The 24368-nt window shown below is 38.2% G+C and overlaps 1 protein-coding gene across 12 annotated transcripts in view; it reads left to right on the forward strand.

Annotated features, from left to right (window-relative positions):
- The window catches only part of FNDC3B (fibronectin type III domain containing 3B), a 397533-nt gene that overhangs the window by 292024 nt on the left and 81141 nt on the right, over positions 1–24368 (forward strand). For all 12 annotated transcript variants that reach the window (XM_077161045.1, XM_077161048.1, XM_077161055.1 and 9 more), the window contains 2 exons: positions 5780–5918; positions 8875–8928. In XM_077161045.1, the coding sequence (XP_077017160.1) occupies positions 5780–5918; positions 8875–8928 (193 nt within the window). The remainder of the gene's footprint in view (positions 1–5779; positions 5919–8874; positions 8929–24368) is intronic.

The raw sequence follows: 24368 nt of genomic DNA on the forward strand, positions 1-24368 counted from the left end.
ACATCTGCCACCAATTAAGGCCAAATTCCACATGGAAAATTGTAAACCAAAACAGATCAGGTCTTAAAGATTTTTTCTTACTTTTTGCTAAGAAATTTTTGAGTGTTACTTCCACGTATCTTTTCAATCACTGATCTTCTTTTTTCTTCCCTAATTGAGATAACTGAGAAAAGTAGTATTCCTTTATAATGCTTACATTGATTTGTAAAATTTAGGTCTTGGATCAACAGTTAGATTTTTATTCAAACATCGTTTTTATATTTGTTATCAAGTTCTTATTCAGATTTGCTTCTCTTTGATTTATAAATTCAATTGGAAGAATGTTTAAAGGTAATCATTTTACAATCATCAAAGAGTATTTATTCAGTGCCTTCTTATAGGGCATTATATAAAAGCAATAATAAAAAAATCTCCATACTAAAAGCATGCATGTTTGTAATTCTGTGTATGTTGGAGAAGGAGGAAAAATGAAAAAAATCCAATATATAAATAAGTAAATGGCATTGTATTTTAAAATAATTATATGTATTATCTTCTCTGCATTTTTCCATACGTTTCCCAGAAATGTATGTTCCTCTTATAATTGGTAGTTTTATAATTAATAATGGCATAGAAATACATATTTTTACTGTGGGAGTTGATAATTTATATTTTCATCAATGATAGGATAATCAGGATTTGAGTGATGAAATAGATAGCAGTTTCATAACTTATTTGTGAGAAACAGTTTTCCAGTCATTGACAAAAATGTTTGGAAAAGAAGTTGCCTGGAGATGATATCATGTAATGACATTTCCCAGAAAAATTGTGCATTGAACCATTTCCACAAATTTCAAATGGTTGACCAACACAGTGCAGGGTTATGAAATAGGTGCCAGGGACCAGCAGTTGTAGCCCCCAGTAGATTGCAGATATCCTGGAGGAAGTTGGAGGTATATTCCTGAAATTCTTGGAGCATCTGTTTTGTAGGTATTTAACCAGTATTTAAGCTGAAACAAATGTGTAAACCCCACACAAGATTAATTTTATTGTTAAAAAATGTATCCTCCTTTCCTGGGATGAATACAAAAGAAACCTGCTTGCTGATTTATTTAACCCAAGGAAAGGCCCCTTCTCTACAGATCATCACATCACATGATAATAGTTAGGGAAAACCTATCACCACTACTATTGCAACATTGTATAAATTATAGCATCATTTCCAAAGACTTTTTTTTTTATCTGGAAGGGTTAATGGTAAAAATGGGACTGCTTACTATTACTGCAGATAGTTGCTGTCTATTACTGAACAGTTCTGATAAACAGATGTAATGATGAAATACCTAGATACCATGTCAATTAGTTTTTTGTACTGTATACAACACATGTAACCATGTGAAATGTTTCCCTGTCAGGAAGTGTTTTACTTATGCAAATCATTAACTCCTCATTTAAACAAACCGTAACATTCTCCAGGATGGAAGACAATATGCTCATGAGGAAGACAACTCCATGTGTCCCATATGTCCGTCTCCAGCTGCCTCAAATTTCACTTCCACTCTCAGGCTTTTTTTATTTTTAATTTTTTTGGTTTTTAATATTTTTATTGATGAATATTAACATATAAACATACAAACATTCCACGCATGGTGTGCAATCAGTGACTCACATTATCATCACATAGTTGTGTATTCATCATTATCATTTTTTAGAGCATTTGCATCACTCCAGAAGAAAGAAGTAAAAAAGAAAAAAACTTATACATACCATACCCCTTACCCCTTCTTCTCATTGACCACTAGTATTTCCATCTACCCAATTTATTTTAATCTTTGTTCCCCATTACTTTTTATCCATATTTTTTACTCATCCGCCCATACCCTAGATAAAAGGAGCATCAGACACAAGATTTTCACAATTACCCAGTCATATTATAAAAGCTATATTGTTACACAATTGTCTTCAAGAATCAAGGCTACTGGAACACAGCTCTACAGTTTTAGTTACTTGCCTCTGGCCACTCCAATATACCATAAACTAAAAAGGGATGTCTATATAATATGTAAGAATGTAAGAATAACCTCCAAGATAACCTCTTGATTCTGTTTGAAATCTCTCGGTCACTGACACTTTATTTTTTCTCATTTCTTTCTTCCCCCTTTGGTCAAGAAGGTTTTCTCAATCCCTTGATGCTGGGTCCCACCTCATCCCTGGGTTCTGTCCCACATCACCAGGGAGATTTACAAACCTGGGATTTATGTCCCATGTAGAGGGGGAGGGCAGTGAGTTCACTTGCCACATTGGCTGAGAGAGAGGCCACATCTGAGCAACAAAAGAGGTTCTCTGGGGGGTGAGTCTTCGGCCTAATTTTAAGTAGGTTTAGCCTATCCTTTGCAAGAATAATTTTCATAGAGGCAAACCCCAAGATCAAGAGCTTGGGCTATCAATTTGGTTGTCTCCACTGCTTGTGAGAACATCAGAAATTCTCTAAATGGGGAAGTGAATATTTCCTCCTTTCTCCCCAGTGCCCCAAGGGGATCTTGCAAATACAGATTCTTGATTCACTGAACAAACCTGCCTCTTTTACTCTTACCCCCATTGTTGTTCTCTTAGCCTGACTGCCAGGAGTCTCAATCACTAATGTTTCTCCAACCTAGGAGGTATGGAATTCTGTCTTTAAGAATCCCATTAAAAAGAAAAAAAGGAACTTGGCTGAGTCCAAATTTACCTCTCCCCAGTAAGCAAACTGTAGTCCACAAGTACTTTGCAGCATGTCCCTTGCTTCTTTCCTCTACTCTATTATTCACATGGATTTTTGGTGCCAGCAGATTTTGTGAACATCTAGGACCTAGTCTGCCTGAATATTTGTAGGCCAATGCCCAGTGATTGTAAGCTGGGCAATCACTGGGCATTGGCCTACAAATGGACTGAGACACAGAACCTAACTGGATAAAGAGATCTAGTTGGTTGAAAGGCAGCTGAGAAGCAGTCTCACTGCTGAGGATTTGTTAGGAAGTGACGGGTCCTCTGGTGAACTGGACAGCACCTGTCCATCTAAAGGGAGAGCTGCTGTCAGCATTACCCCGTCAGTTTCATGCAGGAATTGCTGGCTCAGTGTTTTTAGAACTTTGGTTTTAAAAAGAGAAGCTAAAGGTTCGTATAAGATCCCCAGATTTTCTTCAGTGTTGGCTTAGTTTTTATTTCAGAAAATTTCAAACATAGTCACAAGTAGACAGTAACTGAATGAATTCTTATGTCCCTACCACCCAACTTATTTCCTCAATACCCTCAACCCCCTCTGCCCCTGACTGTTTATTTGGAATTAGAGTCCATAGCATATTTTTTCCACCTGTAAACCAAAATAAAATGAAACACTCCTCAATATCTTAATGTCCATAGACACCAATGTAATGGATACAGGTGTTATAATGGATATTAATATCTATCCATTAGTATCCATTTCTTTAACTGTCCTAAAAACAAATGTTTTATTTTTTCATTGAGTTGGAATTCAAACATGGTCTGAATATTCTGATTGGTTGACAGCCCTTAAATTTCTTTTAATCTATAGGATATTTTTCCTCTTTTTTTCCCTCTTGCAACTTTATGCTGCAATTTTTTTTCTTGTAGAGTTTTCCACAGTCTAAATTTGGGTCATTGCATCCCTGTTACTTTGCTTAATATGTTCTTCCTTCCTCTGTGTTACCTATAAAATGGTGAAGAGGCTTAATCAGATAAATATTCAGTTTTTCTGGTGAGATTATCTTATAGGCAGTGGCATGATCTTTCATTAGGAATATATAATGTCTAGTTGGTTTTTTTTGTGCTGACCGTTGCCCTTATTTTTTAATTCATAACAGGCTTTAATACTTAAAAACACTACATTCCTTCTCCTACTCCTTGATGCAACCCATGAGTCACCAGTTCACAAAATTCTGATCTATCAAAATTCAGGTCAGAGCCCTGCTCATATCTAGAACATGCTGTGATTCATTTTAAGCAACTTATTCTCCTGGTTATGACCTGATATGTAGAATTATCTTGCCAAATCTACCATTGCAGTTTTCTATTATCATATGCCTACTTAGAGTGAATACAAAAGAGAGGATTTTATTAACTGGAAGCTGGATAAAGAACATTCTAATGATAAGGATCAGTTGTTTGAATCAGACTTCATACAATAAATATGTATTTTACCTTTCAGGATGGAAAGGAGATATTTCTATTAGTACTCTTGACTTGCATGGCCTCTAAATTTTCTGTGATGGTTGCTTCATCCTTCTTGAGGAGAAAAGGCTGCAAATGAGATGTATCAGAAAGACACAGAACCTTAAATGTGTACAGGGGCCTGAGTGGAAGGCAACTCTCAAGCAGTCTCGGTGCTGAGGCGGCATTAGGGAGTGTCAGGAGTCTGGTGAACTGGACAGCACCTCTCCCGTCCAGAGGGAGAACTGCAGTCAGCTTTATCTAGTTATTTCTGTGGAGGAATTTTCATAATGTTATCTTAAGTGTTTTTGTTTTCATTAAGTTTAGTGAATAGGAAAAGTGAATTGTGTGTGCTTAGAGAAATGTAATTGCAGGATGAGCAAGGGGAGCAGGCAATATAGTACGTATAGTGGTGAGCATTCCAGAGCTGAGTACTGTTGATCTGGCTTTTTTAGTTGTGTGGCTTTTTGAAAATTTGCTTCATCTCTCTTAATCTCAATTTCCTTCTAATTGGAATGGGGTAATGAAGTTCCTTTCCACATAGGGAGGGTTATTGTAAAATTAAAGGCTTGATATGTATTTTACCAACTCCATAAATAGCTTAATCTTTGTAACTTTTTTTGGCAACAAAGAATTCTTTATTATTATCTATTACTATCATTAGAGCAGTTTTCAGTTTATGGAAAAATCATGCAGAAAGTACTGAGTTCTTTGTTTATCTTTTTAGAAAAAGTATGTCTTCAGTTTTCTGTTAAATACTCAATATAAAAAAAATGGAAAAGTAGAAAGGAGGATGCTAAAACTCCATATAATTCTATTTTATGCTATTGAAAAGAGTGTGGTATTATAATGACATGTTAAATTATTTTCTTCGTAGTTTCTCTGGAGAAATCAGACACACATGTTCAGCATTGAGCCAAGCATTTAATGTGTTGAACGAGCATCTTTAATCTTGGTGCCATGTGTGAGAGTCAAATATTCATGTGGATAAACTATACCTGAATATTATTTTTGTTGAATTAGTGAGTGATGTAGTTGACAGTAGCAAACATGTTCCTATGCATGAAATGCCTATATTTTTATTAAACATATGCAGCATTATCAATAATTAATCTGTGATCGCTACCCTCGTAGTACTCTCTCTCCAGCCTATGGACTCTCATCCCTGCTTCTTGTGATTTTACATCCATCTCTTACCTCTACTCACAACTTTTTCCAGACACAGTCAACCTGAGAGTGGCTTGTTGGTTTTAGAATATCTGTTTGGAAACTATTCTGTGTATTAAGATTAATTTTCTTGATTTAGAATATCCTTTTCCAGGCAGTATTTGCTTCCCTGTTATACATGGCCAGATGTTTCTGACAGTTAACATAAAGAGAGAGCACACTGAGGCGAATACTCCACAGAGACTATTGCTCCTTGTTAGCACCAACCACATTTAGGTAGTACAGGACCAGCAGATAAGAGCAAGAGCCCCATGGTGTTCACTGTGTTTAAGAAATTCTGTTCATTTATGGAAAGTCCTGCAGGGGACAAAGCTGAGATAAATATGTGATTAGCCACTACCACTGACCATATTTGTTTTGTTTCCAGGGTATATGCCATGTATAATTCTGTAAAGGGATCTTGCTCTGAGCCAGTTAGCTTCACCACCCACAGCTGTGCACCTGAGTGTCCTTTCCCACCTAAGCTGGCACACAGGAGCAAAAGTTCACTAACTTTGCAATGGAAGGTAAGTAACTCAAAGTGCCAGTAATAGTCTGAAGTTAGTATAAGGTCAGTCTGCAGCTATTTGAGACATTATGTAGCACTACTCCAATCTCCTGATGGTGTTTGGTTGTCTACATAGTAGCTATATGAAACATTATTTTATTATCAAAAGTTGCCGTTTCTATTGGACAGGGGGTTGGGAGGAGGGAATTGCAGAATTCACCTTTAGCTTTCTTGCAGGAGAATTTAGTACAGTTATCCCTTCTACAGTGCAGGGAGTAAGGACATGGTGTCCCTGTGATCTGAAAAATCTGCCCCAAATTTTCCTTGTTTTTTCAGAATTTCAGGAAACTCCCTAGCTGCCTCTTAATTTGCAGACTCTGCCTCTCCTGTTACTTTTACCTCGCATAGGCTAAGCCTTTTTTTTTTTTTTTTTTTTTTACAAAATTTTAAGCCAAGTTTAGCTTTTGCTGACTTCAAAATCTGTAGAGGTAGACCCTTCACCTTCATTTTCCTTTCAGAAAGCAATAAGGATGTAGCCTTTTCTTGAATGTTGCCAGAGTCTACAGGAATACCTTTTTTTTATAACAACGTTGCACTTTCTGTGGGAGAGAGATGTGGATCTCCTGGTTTTTGGAAATGCTTTGCAGTTGGTATAGCTGCAGCATAGGCTTCACAGAGCTTTCTATTATTTTTTTCTTGATATGCCTTCCAGTCGGCTCTTTAATAATGGCAGCCAACTACTACAGACGTTTTGCCTAAACAAAGCATATGTAACAGTTCTACTTTTTCCTTCAAGTTCATCATTTTCCTCTGTTTTTTAGGAGCACTTTCCAAACCACCAGGAACACTACGCTTGGGACCCATGATTTGACTTACATAAAACTCCAAATTCCCATTTAATTTCTTATGCTGACTGTGATATATTGAAACCACAATGGGGAAAGTCACTATGTGGCAGGAATAACTGTAAATTTCCTAGGATCATAAACAATACTTTATAAGTTTTATAAATACTTAAAATACCCAAATCTCAGCACTTTCTATTGGTTAGTTTATTTCAACAAACATTTGAGGACTTCGTAAAACTAGGAAAATTAAGAGATAAGGTAGGCAAATGGCCCTATTGGCTTCTTTCAGAGTGACTCTGAGATGTTTGATATTTAAAACTCTGCCTAGAATTTTAGTGTTCTAAACTATGTTAAGACTTTATTAACTTTCACTAATTAGGCCTTAGATCAGTCAGGATTACTAATTATAAAAAATGCTGAATTATATAGTTGTTCTCATGAAATAAACTATTAAATAACTACATATTAATGACAACATGTTGTCATTAATATGTTGCCAAAGCAAGTCCTTTTGATCCTTAAGTTGTTTTATTAGCTTATTGGTCGTGATTGTGCATGTGTGAGAAAGTAGTAGATTATATTATCAATATAGTAATTATTTCTAAACATTGATATTTAAAAAATAGTTTAAAATGCAAAATATGTTCCTTTTGTGTCAAATCTACACTAAGGTATGAAAGAAAGAAGATTCTAGAGAAATCATCACTGGTGAAGAAATATTTTGCCTTTTCATTTCTATGCCAGAGGATCAAACTTAGCTAAAGAATTGATAAAAGCAGTGGAGAGTAGTGGTTAGCAACAAGGCTGGGCTGCCACAGAGCCTTCTCATGGGGGCAGCTGCATTCTCATAGCCAGTGGTCAGCCTGAGTGTGTTATTTGGACAAAGACCAAGTTGAAACTTAGAAACTGAACTATTTTATTTTCCTTCCTGGCTTCCAGGGATAATCCAGGTCAGTGATTCCCTACCTTTTCAGAGTTTTAATACCCAAATGGTCATCATTGTTTAATTCCTTGAGGCATATATATCCTTTTTTAAAGGTGTTCACTATATACACATATACAAATGCAAATATATCCTTTTTTAAAGGAAATAATTAAAATCTATTTTGTTTTGGAAAATACAAGAAGTCTTCTTAAGATTCTTGGAGGGACTCTGGGGTCTTACAAACCTAAAGTTGGGAATCACTGATAAATCCTATGCTTAAAACCTGGATGAAATTCAGGTTTCTGAATTTTCTTCTTAGGAGGAAAATATTTCATGTTTTCAGTATTCCTTTATTGAATTATGTATCAGAAACAGACTCTTGGTTCATTCAGTCATGTAAGAACTCGAAACGTATAGATTTCATTTCAGGTTTCATTTAAATGCACTTAGAACAGATTTTCTGAGTGTCATGCTCAAGTGGTGGCAGGAGGACACAGAACCATTCTCTGGCTAGCAGCTTTGTGTTCTGGAATCCACAAAGACACTGGGAAAGCTGAAGCTCTTCTAACACCTATGTGTTAGTCAGCAGCAGTTACTACATCCTGTGAAAGGTGTGACTAGCAGAGAAGGCAGAACAAAAGCCACAGCCAGTGTCTCCATCCTCAAGGAATTAAGGTTCCCATTGATGAGCGGGATACCATGGAGGACATTACTGAAGAACACTTTTTCTGTAGGAATTTATGAGTCATTATAGATTTAGTTCTCATCATAGAAATGGGTTCTCATCCAAAATTTTGATTTTTGATTTCTGTTTCTCAAATCAAGCCCACCCCAGCAGTGCCTGTGTGTCTCAGTTGCTTTTATTTCCTCCCTCTACCCTTGAATTTAAAGTACCTCTTCAAAGTTTTATCCCCAGAGGAAGTAGAGTATCATGTAGGTATAAAGGTGGAGGTGGTGGGGGAGACAGGGTTGGCTCTTGGTGGGGTATGATTTATTAATATGGGGACTCTCTCTACAGTTGAGTTGTATTAAAGGTGGTTTGTGATCATTTTGACCAAGAAAATAACATGGGCTATCCAGGTTTAGCCTCATGATGAGAGAGAACAGAAATATCATATAGTAATTATATTTGAACTAATGGGTAATTCATAAATGTTGTCTGTGACAATTTTCCCTAATCTTTAAAAAAATTTTTGTTTTAGGCACCAATTGACAATGGTTCAAAAATTACCAACTACCTTTTAGAATGGGATGAGGTAAGCATATTTTCATATCCATTCATCTAAATTGCCATTTCAAAAATAAAATTGCTGAACAAGTATCTTATTCCTTTATATGATAAACTGTATACACAGAAAAAATGTTTGTAACAAAAAATATAAAGCCAGTGATTATTGATTATGGAAAATTAAGATGGACTAAAGTGATGAAATGAATTATACATTGAAATATACTTATTTGCAAGGAATTCTACCTGAAAGAAAGAGTCTTGCCTATGTCAGTGTCTCTAGTGTCTACCTAGCCATTAATTTGTCTTATGTTGACTGCTTTGCTATCTTATAGCTGCCCAGGGCGGCCCTGCTTAGATTGCTTTGATATGGTATAACACATGGTGGCTTGGGAAGCATAAATTCCTTTTTGAATGTCTTATGTGCACATTACTTTTTTTTTTTCCCACATGGGCAGGCACCGGGAATTGAACCCGGGTCTCAGGCATGGCAAGCGAGAAGTCTGCCTGCTGAGCCACCATGGCCCGCCCTGCACATTGCTTTTGCACTGTTGAGTTTTCTCTGTGTGAGTGTGGAGCTGTACATGCAGGTCTCACTCTACATATGGGACATTCGCCCTGTGGGTTAGACTGCACTGTAGCAGGTTCCATTTGGCTGTTCCTTGGGTGGCAGGTAGCCGATGGAGTCTCCTTATTACCAAGACTGTTCTTTGCAAGTGGTGACCAGCGCATTTCTTACATAGCTAATGCTATTCCCAAGATCTTAGACAGGAAATACTTGATGCAGAAGCATCAAGTGAAAAAATATTTTAACCAAATGTAAAATTAAAATTGGATGAAATTCTCATAATAAAATTTGATGTGAAAGAGGGGCCCTTCATCATTTTCTGCAGAAGCATATTTTCCAATCTGGTTTGCATCTAAACAGCTAACATTCCAAGTTACTGAAGACAGTGAACTTTTGCCCTTAGAAACGCTGTGAAAAGCTCCTATGTAAGGATTGGTGAAATATCAGACTTTACTGGTATGTGCATTTTACAAATTAAGGGAATTTCATTTGAAGGTAGTCTTGTGAAAAGAGGTTTTTATAGTCAGTCAAGAAAGTTGGGAAAAGGAACTTGGCTGACCTGTGAGCATATAGTTACTTCTTCCCATCTCCCTTTTCTCCCTAAGGATGAGTAAAATTTTTACGAAAGTCAATTTTTAAGTGTGTTGTGTTGTTACACTGATCTGGTGTTTATCCTTATATCTTGCTGATAGAATTTACCAGTAAAGAAAGGGCTGTGTTTCAGAAAGGTCAGAGAAGTTGCATACTTAAATGGGTAACTTTGAAGGAAAACCCAGGGGCTGAAGGAAATGATAGAGGTGACTCTATTTTTGGCCCCTCCCCTTTGAATTTGAAATGAACACATCCTGGCACAGAGCAAGGAGGTAATATGCTATGGCCGCAGATGAAATGGAGAAGCCATGTCTGATGACCATTTATAGTCAACAGGACCAGACCCAACGTAGAACCAGTGTTCATAAAACATTAAATGATATGTTTTGGACCTCTTCCAGCCATTTCTCTTCTGCTATCTTCTTCTAGCTTTTCTTCTCTTCTGTCTCAATTTGTCTGCCTTCCCCTTTTTTCTTTATTTTCTTTCCCACTTTCCCCTTCCTGCTCATGTTGGCTCTTTTGAGCTTTGCTGGAGTTTCCATGTTCATTGACTCTCACCTGCTGCTGGCCTTTTGCCCAACCCTGGAATCTTTTCATATTTGTGGCCTTAATACTCACCTCCTAGGAAAACTGCTGGGATCCAAACTCTGTGAAGTGCTTCCTTGGCATCAGAGTATAATCAAAAGGAATCCAAGAATTAAGAGATGTTTTGTATTCTAGTTCTGAATTTTATGCTGGCCAGCTCTGGGACATTGACCTCCCTGTGTCTCTATTTGCCTGTCTGCCCATCAGCTCATGTGCTTCTGTATTATTGATGCTATCTCAAATGAGGTTGTATAGTATTGTCTCTCCTGATAAGAGAATATTTTTTGATCTTTTTCCCTGTTGGTTTGCCTGTCTGTTTACTATCAATTACTTGAGCATTTATGGAGCATCTCCCTCAATGTCTCAACATTGTGCACTGCCCTGTGAGGGATATAAGAGATGGGGAATATATTGTCCATGCTTTAATAACTGAAAAAGTTACACAGTCCTATCTTCTTGTTGCACTTTTGCATAGACGTAAATAAACTTAGCCTCATGCTTCACAGATTTTTCCATCCTGTAAGCTTCTGTGCCTTCCCTTCCAGTCCCTAAAAAGATTCAAAAGTGGCGCCTTCGGTTTTCCTGGCAGTGAGAATACAACTGGTAGTAACTAATTCATTCTTTCCCATCCTGTCATTTCTTAAATGAGGTTTCTGGAAAACAGTCTGGCAATCTGTGTTTCTAAATTTGGAACTAGGTCAGCAATCACTAGCCTTGGGAGCAGCTTACTTGAGTCAGTCTTTGCATCCCACCTTCCCATGCCACCCAAGCTCTTGTTTTCCTGGAAGAAAAGAAACATACAAACAAGGTCATAGCATGTGGGCCTGCAGGAAATGTGAATGCATGAGACCCTGCTGTCCCTCTGAAACCTGCTGGTAGTTTCTGGAGCCAGTTGCACCTGGTATACCAGGGACTATTTCTAGACTCTGCCCTAGAAGTGCTGTGGGGCAGGTGGATGGGAGAGGCATCACCCCACTCATACCTCCCCAGAGTTCTCCTCTCCTTTCCAAGGACATCTACCCCCAGTTATGCACCCATAGCCTCTCTGTCATCCAGGGGGCTGGCAGAAGAATATTTAAGGTTCAGAAAGATTGTGGGGGACATAGAGATCTGAGACGGGTACTGCTCAGTGTCTCAGAGACAGTTGTGTTCAAGGTTGTGCCCTGCCTCTGCTTTGACACCTGGTCTGAGGAGCACAGCCTGGGAAGGAGGTCACCTCATCCACATGTATGCCACCAAGTAATATCTGTGTATTTTCTTATGACCCCATGTATTTATTTAGGTAGACAGCACTGATTCGAGTTCCTGGGATACTTTATCCTTTTCTTCAGTTTTTTAGTCACCATTTGATAAAATGATTAGTGTAAAATTTTGAGTGTCAGTAAAATCAGAGCTTAGGGCATCAAGCCCAACTTTCAGGCCTCTTGGTAAAAGACCTTCGTCAATGAAAGTGCAGCAGCACAGAACAAACCAATACCTGACCTTTATTTTCTGCTAGAATTGGAAGGCAGTAACTGAGCTTTGCTTGCCTTCTAGGGAAGATCCACTGTGATTAGCAGCTACTGTGCCAGTCTCAGAAGCACCTGGGTAGGTGGTACCCTAATGGGAAATAGAAAACAGAAGCACATAAAGGTGCAAGGGGTAGTTAACACATCATCTCTCCTCAATTTACTGTCATTAATAGCATATCACTGTTGCATAGAGTTCACTTAGAAGTTACTTAATAGTTCTGTAAGAGGTTTAGCTGCTTATTTTTCTCCAGGCAACTCATTACAAATTGTAACAATTCTGTAGTAACAATTGTAACTAGACAATCCTTTAATCTTTAAATCAGGGTAGGAGGTAGCTGTGACTACAAAATAGGAATGAACAACTAAAAATGTAACATGCAGGTGTTACTGGGCTTTTTCAGTTGTGACTATCAGTTCCAGTTCCACCTGAAAGGATCTGTTTTCATAACATGGTTGTAGTGATTCAGATGAGTTTTTGTGTTCTGAGCAGTGGGAATTATGAGCTGACCCTGCATTTGTGTAGGTCTTTAGGCACAGTTTCCTTCCTCTGGAGACTCCGTTATGAGCAGAAAAGCAGAAGGCCATTTTCACAATAGTCTTACTTGACTGCTGGATGAGTCACATCACATGTTTGTTTGTTTCTGATCACAGAGTGCTTCCTCCCCCATATTTACATTTTCATCTGCAAAAGGATAGTCATTCTGAAGGCTAACTGAAAGCAAAGCTGATTCTTCTTTCGTTGGCAACTAGATTTGCAGAAATTGCACTAATTATGGTATTATGCTTTGAAATTTATTACTTTTTTTGTATATGTGTTATTTTTCACAAAAAAAGAAGGGTAAAAGTTAATTGTGATGATAAAAAAATACTTAAGCTTTCTAGCCTCCTGTATTTTGGAGCAGCCAGAAGGAAAACTGAAGATGGTATGGAAACCCCTAACAAACTCTGGGATCTGTCCTGTAACTGCTTGTTGAAGAGTACTTTGAAAACTTGCTTTTTTATTTCTTCATTTTGCATATATGTTATACAATAACAAAGTTTAAAAAAAAAAGAGAGAACAGCAAAACACTACTTAGATGCTGGGTTTCACAAGGTAGAGGCTCTTTCCCTCAAAGGAGAGTTGGGTCATGAAGGTAGGAATAGTGCTGAGGCACCCTTGCCCCCTTGAACCACTCCTGCTGATCCATCTGACTTGCCTTCGTTTTGACCTCAGGGGCTGTGAGCTGCTCTTACAGGGTGTGCAGTGCAGGGTATACCTTAGAGTCAGATAGAGGCAGGAGTTTCCTCTGGAAGAAGCAGTGGAGAAAGGATTGGGGATCCCTAGAGGCCTCTGAAGTAGAGAGGGGCTTTGGGGAAGAAAAGAGCTTAAGAACCTTGGAACTGAATCACTTATAAATGTCTGCTCTGTCTGTCTTAAGGCTCCTGAATGGATGTTGATTTGGCCTTTTCCTTGAAAACTTCGGTAAAAGGGTGATCTTCATCAACAAATAGGAATTTCACTTAAGAAAAAAAAATAGTTCTATAAAGGAGGAAGTATTTATGACAATGTATGAGTTCTAATTTTACATACATTTTTAATTTGTGCTACCCAGAAACATTGAGTGGTGCTGTTACAGAGCAAATACAGGTCTCCTAAGATCTTGCTGGGTGGTAAACCGTATGGAGTGGAGTCATATCGATGACATGTTCAGTGGCGTGGTGTTAATCTAGACAGATCTGTATTAAGAGTCTCCGCTTTGTATCTAGTCATGCCAACAGGAATTTAACCCCTGAGACTCAGTTTCTCCACTTGAAAAAGTGTCAGTTATCTCACAAGTGTGGTTAATATTGAATGAGATAACTTGGGCAGTAGCTAATCCAATGTAATGATGATTTCATGTTGTCGGTGCAAGTCCAGCTAAGCAGACATTAAGATCTGAGGGGAAATAAAAATAAATAGGATTTTGTGAAGAGAATATGGAATTCTTCTGTCAGGAACTTGAATAGGACCTGAAGTTAGTATTGCTGTTTTGAATTAAAAACTGGTGTCTATGCTATGTAGAGAGAGATGTTATTTTGTCATTAGCTTTGCTGGATATGACATTTAGGGCATATTCAGAAGAACCAGAGTAATAGCTTTGTGAGACTGTGACTAGGAGAGTTCCCAAAAATCATCTGCAAATGTGATTCAGCTAGCCCAAAAAGAAACTTTACATCTATTTTTCCTAGTGACTAATGAGCCATCTCAGCTATAAAACATTATGGACTAAGAGTGAAATTAATGCCACCGAAACCAGGGGAAGCATAATTTCGAGTTGAGAGAGTACAACAGACCAGCAGCAGGTAGAGACCACAAGCCCCTGGGGACCTGTTAGCAGGGCGGGCCATGCCCAGCAATCGTGGTGTGATGTGGAAACCTCCAGAGAAGAGGCTGTTCCTGGATTATAGCCTCTTGGGCATCTAGTTCAACAGGGACCATTTAAGCTCATTTAGGGATTGAGCTGGCCTCATAGGAGTTGCTCAGTAATTCTTTATTATTCTAGCTCCTGTCCAGTTGAGTGGGGAATAGTCTATATTCATGACCTTTCAGAATGCTTCTTAGGCACAATTTTGTACATGGTTTTGAGGTTTGGTTTGTTTGTTTGTTTGTTTTGGTTAAATAAAATCCTTTCTGGGAGTAGAGGGACCTGGAGCATCAGAAAGCAGAGTAACTTACTGGGTCCCGTAGAATGGATGAGGAGAGCCTCTCTCAGAATTCTGTAGACTCTGTCTCTTCAAGGTGCCCACACTGCAGTGTGTTGTTTTCAGTGGAGAAAACCAGGAAGGCTGTCTTCATTCCCAACCCAGCCCCGCTGCTTGGCTGAAACTGTAGTGGGAAAATGCTAAAAGGAAAGGTTCACATACTTTTGTTGATCAGCCTTTATGGAGATTGGAGAGTGGTTTTCCGGATTAATTTGGTACTCAGTGCCATTAGGGATCATTTTTTGCACAAATGTCTTTAAGTTGAATCAGTGACCTAGCAGAGTAGGAATGTTTTGCTATATCTAGACCTTTGCTGCCACATCTAATGGTGATTTCAGAGAGTTAGGGGAATAGCTTTCCCCAATTCTATTAAGTAACTATATCAAATATTGAGTATCAGAGGGGCCCACAGGCACCAAAGGGAGGGCTGAGTTAGAAGAAGCCCTCTCTTTTAGGGATCGTAGCCCCAGACATCTACACACCTGAAGCAGATTGTCTCTCTGCATTTTACCTTTTGTTCACAGTGACAGGATGTGTTACATGTTTGGGCAGCAGACCAGCTGAGACTAAATTACACATACCCATCTTGGTCCCTGGCACTTGATTTATCAACTTGTGTTTGTCATACTTGCTGGTTTCTAGCTGGAAGTGGGCCACCTTGGGCCTTATCCAGTGGTTGGATCAACCCCATCCCTTGGTTCATTTGTAAATCACACAGGCAGACTGTTCTAAAATAACTCCCTCTTATTCCTTTCCTCCCTCTTCCCTGGGACAATCTCAACACATTGATATTAGTAGAACAATTGTCATGAGATTCTGAATGAAGATAAGGCTTATTCTCTTGGGGGTTGCATAAAAAAAAGGAGATATTACTTACCTAAAAGGAACCTCCATTTGGAGGGATTTATAGGAAACATATATTTGTTTATTATTTTTTTTTTTTTTAATCAGAGAACCTGGTGATCATCTTTGACTATTTCAGGTAACACAAGCCTCTCTCATTAGTAGAAAACACCAATATGCCAAGGGCTAAAATACATGTAGTGTCTATTTAAGAATGTGCAGCCACAAACTATCCTATCCCCTTTTCTTACCTTTGAAGGTTCCTCTGTTTCAGAGTGCTTCAGTAAAATCAAAGAGGCATCACTGGAGGCAGGGAAAAACGGAGAGTAGTTTGGCACAAGGCACTCTTGAATCCACCCAGATGTGGAGTGCGCCCACCTCCCTGTTGAACCCTTTCTTATATATGATTATCCTAAACACATGCATGATCTTTTAATTCTCAAGCCAACATTCATCTTTGAAGTTGCCTAGGGTTGGCCAGTGTTGGAACAAATTCTAAATATAGATGCACTAGCAGACTAAATCTTGGAGCCTGGCAGTAGTTCAGTTGGCCAGTGCAACTTTACTTTTTATTTGACTTATCATTGCCATTTCTGATGGTTGAACATGTTGCTATAGAAAGTTCCCAGCCCTAAATCATTCAGCAGCCATGGGCCACAAGCATTTGACAACTGATAGCCAAAGTATTTCCTCTTATTTCATGTAGTGTGTTTAGCAGGCAGTTAATAAACTTGGTAAGAGCACCTTGGGAGAGTAGCAGGCATGGTTGTGAAAGGAGCTGCATTGAAAGAGGATGGTGGAAAGAGGCTACAGATCAAGAAATCAGCAGGAAGCGTACAGGTCACATGACCAAAGGGAGAGCATCCACCCTGGACCCAGCATCCTTGTGTTGGCCATTTGCATTTTCTTGTGACAGGAATGAAGCTCTTGCAGAGAGAGGAACAAGAAGGATTGTTTGTAATTTATTAATTTGAAGACAACTGAAAATATTAGCCGTTTTCATCTATTAGTGCCAATAGTGTTGGAAATATCAGCTGCCAGGGTTGTTAGTGTCAGATTAATTGGAAATGTTAGCCAGAGACCCACACCCCCCAAAGTGTACAGAATTCTTCCTGCATAAAAACACTATAACCTGAATTAATTGGGGGCATGTGTGAGTTATATGTATGGAACTGGTCCTGGATGTATTAATTTCCTTAATGGGAAACTAGCCCATTTTGAGGATTGAGCTTTCCAAGTACTGAGAACAGCTTTGTGAAGAAACATAAGTTGGAGAAGGAGAAAATTTGAATTACATTTTTTTTGTTTTGTTTTCAGTCCTTCAGTTACATACACTTGTAAATTAACACAGTTGTTTATAAACACATTTTTTAAAAACATATTTTTAACATTAAAAATTAGTTGAACTTCCAGTTGACCAAGATAGCAGTGGTAAGACACCCCAAGATACATTTCTCCCACAGAATCTTTGAACAGTTAGCAAAAACTGGCAGAGCCATCTTTCTCAGAACTCTGGAAAATTATTAGAGGGTTTTAGTTACTGAGCAATCACTCAATCAAGAAAACACAGCTTTTAAAAATGTGATAGAAGCAGCTCAGGTACCCTAGTTGGCCCCTCCTCAGTTCCTCCCTAGCACAGTTTGGAGCCAGCCTGTATCCCCAATGTGAATACTTGGCCCTGTTCCAGAGGGAGCAGCGTCAACCCTGAGCATGTACTGGGGTGACTGTATGTCCGTGCCAGTCTGTTGGTGGTAGACAGAAGGATTGAATCACAGAACTCCTCTCTGGATCTTCCAGATCTAGCCCTTGCAGAACCTGTCCTTCAGAAGGAAGCTGCTTGCTGACAGCTAAAGTAGTGTAAGAAACAATTAAGTCAAAACATCCTAGGGTGAAGGATTGCTAGCTTTAAATCATAAAATGGAGTACCACAGAAAGGAGAAAACTCTCATTTCAGAGCAAGAGTGGGGCATTCAAATTCTAGTAAACAGGGGAACTCCTAAGGTCACTAGCAAGTACAAGCTTAGGACAAGACTCAGGCTCAGAAAAGGTGACCCACAAAAATTAGAGAGAACCCTGTATTTCACATTTGCCTCAGGCTTATCTTCTTGATGGGAGGTGCTAAACCCTGAAGGAGCACACCAGCCAACACAGAGCCAGTTTGCAAAGACTTTTAAAGATGTTTTTGCATTTGTTTGTTTTAGCTAACTCCTCATAGTCAAGGAAATCTCTCATCTCTAGTGAGGTACAAATGTAAGAAACAGATAGCTCAAAGATTCAATTCCAGATTTTATACTTTAAAATGTTAGGATGTACAGTGTGCAACAAAAGAAACAAAGAAACAGTAAATGACCCATCTAAAGGAAAAAGATAAAAATCCAGAAACCATCAACAATAAGACCACACTTTGGATATAAAGGAACCAATAAAAATATTGAAACTTAGATTCCCAATAATGGAAATGAAAATTTCCCTAGAGGGTTTCAGCCATTGATTGGAGCTGGCAAAAGAAAGAATCAGTGAACTTGAAAACAAGACAATTGAAATGATTCAGGTTGAAGAGCAGAAGGAAGAAAGAATGGAAAAATGAACACCATCAGTTGTACCAATCTATGCATTATGGAAGTCTCAGAAGGAGAACAGAGAAAATAGTACTCTACAAAAAATGAAATAATCAAAGGAGGAATTAATTAATGGAAGAATGGAGGGACAAAAAAAGGTATATATATGACTTAAAGAGTTCAAATAGCAAAATGGTAGAAGAAAGTCTTTTGTTATCAGTAGTTACTGTAAATGTAATTTAATTAAACTCTCCAATCAAAAGGCAGAGATTGGCAGAATGGATTAAAAAAAAAAAGTATGACCCAACTATATGCTGTTTATAAGAGACTCACCTTAAATTCAAAGACACAAGTGGGTTGAAAGTGAAAGAATTGGAATAATATACCATGCAAGTAGTAACCAAAAGAGAGCCGGGGTAGCTATACTAACATCAGATAAAATAGGCTTTAAGTCAAAAGCTGTTACAAGGGAGAAAAATCACTGTGTATTGATAAATGAGTGAATTCACCATAAGACATAGTATTTGTAAATATATATTCCTCTGACAGAGCCCCAAAATATGTGAAGAAAATAAGAGATATGGAGGGAGAAATAAATGGTTCTGCAACAATAGCAAGATATGCTAAAATACCACTTTCAATAATGCATAGAACATCTACACAGAAGATCTGTAAGGAAATAGAAGACTTGAATGATACTCTAAACCAACTACAGGTTCTCACAATAGCATAATATACATTCATCTGTAGTAAATATCGTGTTATATCATGAAACATAACTCAAAAAATTGTGTATCTTCTCTGACCACAATGAACTGAAGTTAAACATCAATGACAGAGAACTGGAAAATTAAGAAATACGTGGAAATTAACTCACTATTAAACTACCAGTGGGTCAAAGAAGAAATCACAAGGGAAATTAGTAAACACATTAAATCAAATGAAAACGAAAACAAAGCATACCAAAACTAATGGGATGCAACAAAGGCAGTTCTGAGAGGGAAATTTAAAACTGTGAATGCTTACATTAAAAAAGAAGTATTCCAAATCAAACACCTAATCTCAAAACAGGAGGATCTTGAAAAAGGAAAGCAAACTAAGACCAAAGTAAACGGAAGGAAGGAAATGGCAAAAGTGGTGATAAATGGACAATAAAAAACAATAGAATCAAGGGAAAAACTTAATTATTTGAAAAGATCAATAAAATTGGCAAAATTTTAGCTGGACTGACAAAAGAGAGTGAGCAAGCAGGAGAGAGAGACAGAGAAAGGGGGAGAACATAAATGACCAAAATCACAAATGAATGAGGGGACATTACTACTGATCCCACAGAATGAAAAAGATTTTTAAGAGAATACTGTGAATAACTGTATGCTTGCAATTTAGATAACCGTTAAATGAAATAGACAAAATCCTAGAAACACATGACCTTCCTACACCAACTCAAGGAGAAACAGAAGATCTCAACAGACCAGTAACTAGTGAAGAGATTGAATCAGTAATCAGATACCTCCGAAAAAGAAGCTTCCAGGAGCAGATAGCTTCATTGCTGAATTTTGCCAAACATCCAAGAAGGTTTAATACCGTTCCTGCTCAAAAGTTAAGATGAGGCAACATTCCCTATCTGTTAAGCCAACCAATTACCCTACTATCAAAGCCAGATATCTATTAAGCCAACCAATTACCCTACTATCAAAGCCAGATAAAGATACTGCAAGAATGAAAAATTACAGATCAATATCCTTTCTGAATATAGATTCAAACATCTATCATGAATATAAATGAATTCTAAATATTAGCAATAGGGAAAACTGCATGCCTGAAGGGGTGTGTGGTAGTTAGATTCAGTGGTCATCTTGGCCAGGTGATGATCCTTAGATCTATAGCTATGGACATAAGCCAATGGCGTGTGAACCTCATCTGTTGCTGATTGCATCTGCAGTTGGCTAGGAGGTGTATCTGCTGCAATGAATGATGTTTGATTTAATTGGCTGGTACTTAAATGAGAGAGCGCAACATAGCACAACCCAAGCAGGTCAGCATGCCTCATCCCAGCACTCTCAGCTCAGCCCAGACCTTTGGCGATGCAGAAAGAAATCACACCGGGAAAAGTTGTTGCAACCCAGAGGCCTGGAGAGAAGGCCAGCAGAGATCACCCTGTGCCTTCCCATGTAAGAAGGAGCCTCAGTTGAAGGCTTTTCCTCTGAAGAACTAATGAAATAAATCCCCTTTTATTAAAAGCCAATCCATCTCTGGTGTGTTGCATTCTGGCAGCTAGCAAACTAGAACAGGGTGTTTATGGGAAATCTGTATTGTCTGCATGACATATGTAAGCTCACAATTTCTCTAATAAAAAATTATTTTATTATCTGAGTTTTCAAGGGCGCAGGCCAATCTGTAAATTGGTATCTCCACTGCGGCTTTATTCCATTATTTGTTTATAATCAGATGCCCAGAGAAAGGTCAGAATTTGGTTACAGGCAGAGGTCTTGTTAAAGTCATTCAGAGTTCTCACTCATGTAACTTTTATTTTATTACTTTTAACTTTTTTTATTGTATGGCATAATATTTATACAAAGTGAAGAAATAAAGAAGTAATAGTTCTCAAAGCACTCTTCAAGAAGTAGTTACAGGACAGATCCCAGAATTTGTCATGGGTTACCTCAGGAAAATCCTCTCAGGTTTTTCCTTTCAGCTGCTCCAAAATTAAGGAGGCTAGAGGGCTTAAATACATTTTTATCACCACAATCGACTTTTTTTCCTTCTTTTTGTGTGAAAAGTAACATAGATATACAAAAAAGCTATAAATTTCTAAGCACAGCACCACAATCAGTTGTAGAACATATTTCAGAGTTTGATATAGTTTACAATTTTGCAATTTTAGGTTTTTACTTATAGCTGCTCTAAAATCCTGGAGACTAACAGAGATATCAATTTAATGATTCAGCGTTCATCTTCATTTGTTAAATCCTATCTTCTCTGTATAACTCCATCATCACCTTTGATATTTCTATACCTCCTTTAGGGGTGTTTGGGCTATGGCAATTCTAAATTGTTCATATTGGAATGGTCTGTCACTAAAATGGGATAGGGAGATGGAACTATCTGATGTTCTAAAGAGACTGGGCTAGGTTCCAGGACTTATCTGGTCCAGGGACCCATCTGGAGGTTGTAGGTTTCTGGAAAGTTATTCTAGTGCATGAGACCCTTGTGGAATCTTATATATTGCCCTAGGTGTTCTTTAGGATTGGCTGGAATGGTCCTGGTTGGGAGTCAGCAGGTTATGATAGGTAGCAAGGTCTAACTGAAGCTTGTGTAAGAGCGACCTCTCAAATCCATTTGAACTCTGTCTGCCACTGATACTTTATTAATTACGCTTCTTTCCCCCCTTTTGGTCAGGATGGAATCATCGATCCCATGGTGCAAGGTCTGGATTCATCCCTGGGAGTCATCTCCCATGTCACCAGGGAGACTTTCACCCCTGGATGTCATATCCCACATAGGGGAGAGGGCAGTGATTTCATTTGTAGATTTGGGCTTAGAGAGACTGAGGCCACATCTGAGAAACAAAAGAGGTCCAGGTCCTCCATGAGTAACTCTTAGGCATACGTATAGGTAGTCTAAGCTTCTCTGCTGCCTACATAAGCTTCATAAAAGTTAGCCTCATGATCAAGGGCATGGCCTATTGATTTGGGTGTCCCTAAAGTTTGACACAGTATCAGGGGATTCCTGATGGTAAGGTTTAATAGTTCCTTATTCTTCCTCCCATCCCTCAGGGGACATTGCCAATACTTTTTGATTATTTGCTTAATATACTCTAGGATGTATCCAGGCATTACAATAATCTATACAGGATTAAAGGACCTCTTTCTTATTCTCTGTTTCAGTTGTTCAAATGAGCTATACAGATAGGTTGAATTAGATTATGCATTATAGAAAATTTTAGTTCCAGATCAAATAAAACTTCCTTCCATTGGTCTCAAAGAGTATGTGTGGTTCTAAAACATAAACTATCTTCCTTACCCCTATGTTCTGAATTACTTTAACCCCAACCTGTTTGGCTTCGTTCTTATCTCTGAATATCAGGTTATATATTTATAACAGCCTCTCAAAATCCAGAAATAATAATCACCTCTCTGGACTTAATGTGTCTGCTCTAAAAGCTTACAATGTAAGCCCCTGTTTTCTTATAAGCATTTTCTAAAGGTGACCGTACCATTCTTGTTCTTTTGTTTCTGGCTTATTTTATCTCACCAAATTTCCCACATATTCATTCACTTCGTTGCATGCCTCACGACTTTATTCCTTTTTGTAGGAGTACAACCTTCATTCATAGGTATACACCATTGTTCACCAGTCTATCTCTCTGTCAGTGCATCCTTCAGCCACCTGCATTCATTGGGCATCACACAGAGAGCCCCAAATTCATCATCCGTCAACATTCTCAATTTTAGATAATTTCATTGTTCTAAGGGAAAGAAAACCAATAAATACACCGTCAACAAATAGGAAATCTAAACCTCCTCTTAACTCTTGTCCGTACCCCCATTATTTACCTCTGCTGTTGCTGTGGCAGTGCTGATGTTTTCCTTTTGAACATAGCTCATAGCATGCAATAGCAGTTTTCCCCTGCACCCTGGATTTAAACACTCTTCATACAAGAATCATATCTTTGAAGTAATTCTTATGAGAACTAATTCATATTTCTAGTGTAAATCTGTGGGACATGTAGGCCTATACAACTCCTTTCAATCTTGTTCATCTTCAATATGATAATATTACTTATAGACCCACTAGAGAACCATCTTCACTCCTGTTTTTTCCCTGATATTGGTGTTCAACCTCATTAGCTAACAGTTCACCCATCTCTAGCTTCTTCTATCCATATATTCTATAATATAAGCCTCTAATTATACCTTTATGCTGGTCATAAAAGTGGAATCATGCAGTATCTATCCTTTTATGTCTGGCTAATTTCACTCAGCATTATGTCCTCAAGGCTTATGCATCTTGTCATATGCTTCAGAACATAATTTTGTCTTAATGCTGCATAATATTCTGTAGTATGCATATACCACATTTTGTTGATGCACTCATCTGTTGATAGGCATTTGGTTTGTTTCCATCTTTTGGTGATAGTGAATAATGCTGCTATGAACATTGGTGTGCAAATATCTGTTTGTGTCGTTGCTTTCAGCTCTTCTGGGTATGTAGCAAGTAGTGCTATTGCTGGGTCACTCTTCTGGGTATATATCAAGTAGTGCTATTGCTGAGTTCCTACAGAACCGCCAAACAGTCTTCCATAGTGGCTGCACCATTATACATTCCCACCAGCAGTGCATAAGTGTCCCAGTTTCTCCACATCCTCTCCAACATTTATAGTTTCCTGTTTGTTTAATAGCAACCATTCTTATGGGTGTGAGGTCACTCATGTAGCTTTAAGCTATGCCCTACTTATATCAACCCCCAAAATACTGATACATGTTTGCTTAAAAAAAAATCTTCCCAGGGTTCTTTACAACTTGGTATGGCATTATTAAAGATCCTAACTCAGGCTTAAGTTTTATCTCCACAAGATGAAATAACTACATTGTGTTTGATTGACAGTTTGGGGCAATCTTTATTATCTAGAATTTTGGTTGCATTTTTAGCTTCTATGAAATAATTTATTATCAGTGGCAGAGAGAGTTCAAGTAGAGTTGACAGGCTACTCTGGAGGTTGCCCTTACACAAGCTTCAGGTAAACCTTGTTACCTATCATAACCTGCCAACTGCCAACCAGGACCATTACAGCGAATCCTAAAGAATACCTAAGACTATATGTAAGATTCCATAAGGGTTTCATGCACTAGAGTAACTTTCCAGACATCTACTACCTCCAGATGGGTCCCTGGTCAGGATAAGTCCTGAAATCTAGCCCAGCCTCCTCAGAACATCAGATAGTTGCATCTCCCTACCCCATATTAGTGACAGACCCTTCCAATATAAAAAATTTAGAATTGCCATAGCCCAGACACCCCTAAAGAGAGGTATAGAAATATCAAAGGTGATGGTGGAGTTATACATTGAAGATATAATAATAAGTGAATAT

This window comes from Tamandua tetradactyla, chromosome 5, assembly GCF_023851605.1.
Source record: "Tamandua tetradactyla isolate mTamTet1 chromosome 5, mTamTet1.pri, whole genome shotgun sequence".
Classification (NCBI taxonomy): Eukaryota; Metazoa; Chordata; class Mammalia; order Pilosa; family Myrmecophagidae; genus Tamandua; species Tamandua tetradactyla.